The 2,167-nt window shown below is 62.6% G+C and overlaps 2 protein-coding genes across 2 annotated transcripts in view; one reads left to right on the plus strand and one right to left on the minus strand.

Annotated features, from left to right (window-relative positions):
* MICPUCDRAFT_71137 (uncharacterized protein) overlaps nucleotides 1-145 on the plus strand; it is a gene marked incomplete at its 3' end in the record, with an annotated part of 1,914 nt that extends 1,769 nt beyond the window's left edge. Inside the window, exon 1 of the mRNA XM_003062872.1 lies at nucleotides 1-145. This exon is cut by the window's left edge and continues 1,769 nt beyond it.
* MICPUCDRAFT_52816 (uncharacterized protein) overlaps nucleotides 1-949 on the minus strand; it is a gene marked incomplete at its 5' end in the record, with an annotated part of 1,628 nt that extends 679 nt beyond the window's left edge. The window contains one exon of the mRNA XM_003063067.1: nucleotides 1-949. This exon is cut by the window's left edge and continues 679 nt beyond it. Within this exon, the coding sequence (XP_003063113.1) occupies nucleotides 131-949 (819 nt within the window). The 3' untranslated portion in view covers nucleotides 1-130.
* Between the last annotated feature and the right edge of the window lie 1,218 nt (nucleotides 950-2,167).

Raw genomic sequence — 2,167 nt, forward strand, 5'->3', positions numbered from 1 at the left:
GCCGAAGGCGACGATCGAGGAGTGGCTCGGGTGAGCGAGAAGAAGCAGAGGGGGTGGGGGATGGCGCGGCCGGGGAGGGTGTATACGAGAAGGATTTTAGTTTCGGTGTTGTTGTGCGCGAAGGCGCGACTCACATCCCCACGATCCCCGTGAACGACCCGTCCGCGTCTCTGGTGATCTCGAACTGTTCCACGACGACGCCGCCGTCCGTCGGGATCCCCGCGTAGAGATGCGGGAACCACTCGTTCCCGAGCTCGCCGTCGTCCATCGTCTTCGCGTCCCCCACCGGCGCGGGCGGCTCGAACTTCAAGTCCAGCTTCTTGGCCTCGATGCTCTGCCGCGTCATCTTCAGTAACGTCCACTTCGAAGGCGTTTCCGGGTCGTTCGGGTCTCTCGTGTCCTTGTAAAAGTGGTTACCGATCGTGAGGAGGTATTTCGGATCCGCGGTGCAGTGCACGAACCCGTCCGTCGCGTACGTCGGCGGGTAGTACGCCCTCGTCTCGCTCGCCTTTGCCTTCTCCCACTCGTGCGTTTGCGCCATGTGATACACGCACACGTGTTTATCGTGGATCGGCGGAGAGACCTTCGGGTCGTCCTCGCGGTGCACGTTGTCCGGGGTGAACCCCGGCAGACAGATCGGCACGTACTCGCACCCGTCGTCGCCCTCCGGGAACACCCATCGCACGCGCTCGCCCTTGGCGAGATACACGCCCTGCCCCGCGACGACTTTCACCGTCGCGCCGTGACCGTGCTCGATGTGCACCTCGCCCTTAGTCACGACGACCCACTCGTCGAACTCCGGGGTCTGCCACGGCTCCGCCCATCCGCCTCTCGCGACGACGCGCGCGATCGAGATCGCGGACTGTCCGCTGCTGCCGTTGCCCGCGAACTCGGTGATGGAGACCTCGGGGGTGTCGACGACGGCGACGGGGGGGAGGATGCGCGGCATCGCTGGCGGACGCGGCGGCGGGTCGAGTCGCGTCGCGGCGCGGCGCGTCGCGGCGGCTGGCGCGCGTGTCGGAAAAGTGCGTCGACGTGTCGAGTTCTGTTGGCTGAAGGTCGTCCGTCCAGTCCCCGCCGTAATATTTTCTCGGAGGGGACGACCCCGTCCCCGCGCCAGTTCCTCTCGCGCCGCCGCACGTACAAGATCGATCGAGGACGTCATGATCAAAGAATCTAAGCGCCGTCGTGTTGATCCGCCCGCGCGCGAAGCGCCGAGCGTCGACGTCGACGACGACGACGACGTCTCCCCGGGCGTTCGCCTCCTTTTAACGCGGTTCGAAAAGCAAGAAGAAGAACTCAAACGCGTCAGGGAGGAGCACGTGGAGACGCGAGCGGAGCTCACGGCGACGCGGACGGAGCTCACGGCGACGCGGAGGGCGCTCGCCGAGCTCACCGATGTCGTAAAATCAATGACACCGACGTTCGACGTCAACGAGCAACTCGCGAGCGTGGTCTTCTCGCACGTGAACGACGTCCGAACGCGCGTCGCCCTCTCCCAGGTGAGCTCCGTGTGGCGCAGGGCGTCGAAAGTCGTGTCTGCGCAGCCGGCCGCGCTCGAGTTCAGCCCTAAGATGCTGGAGTGGTATCAGAAGGGTGCACGGCTTGGCAACACTGAGTGTGAGAGGATGTTAGGGTACGTCTACATTCACGGCATCGGCGTGGAGCAAAACGTCGACACGGCGTTGCAATACAACGAGAAGGCAGCCGCGAAAGGAAACGCCGATGCACAAAACCGTGTTGGCAGCTGTCACTTCCTGAACAGACGATACGAGGAGGCGTTAAAGTGGCACACTAAATCGGCCGCTCAAGGCTGCACTGACGCGGAAATCAACCTTGGGCTCCTCTACGAACGCGGCCACGGCGTGATAAAAGACATCTCCAAGGCCATCGAGTGGTACACGAAAGCCGCGGAGAAGGGCGACGTTATCGCGGCAGATTACCTCCGCAGACTCACCCAATCGGCGGCGTGAACTAGACGAGCACGGCATCACGTTTGAATGACGACGAGAGTCACGATACGAGCGCACACCCACTTCTCATCGCAACCTTTAAGACCTCCAGCACAAAGGATATTCAGTCGTCTACGCTGTTAATACAAACTATAAAGTGTGGTCGAATACCAAAGCGCGCGTCGATCGCGTCGTCACGCCATCGCCCGCGCTCT

The sequence above is a fragment of the Micromonas pusilla genome, assembly GCF_000151265.4.
Source record: "Micromonas pusilla CCMP1545 genomic scaffold MICPUCscaffold_13, whole genome shotgun sequence".
NCBI lineage: Eukaryota > Viridiplantae > Chlorophyta > Mamiellophyceae > Mamiellales > Mamiellaceae > Micromonas > Micromonas pusilla.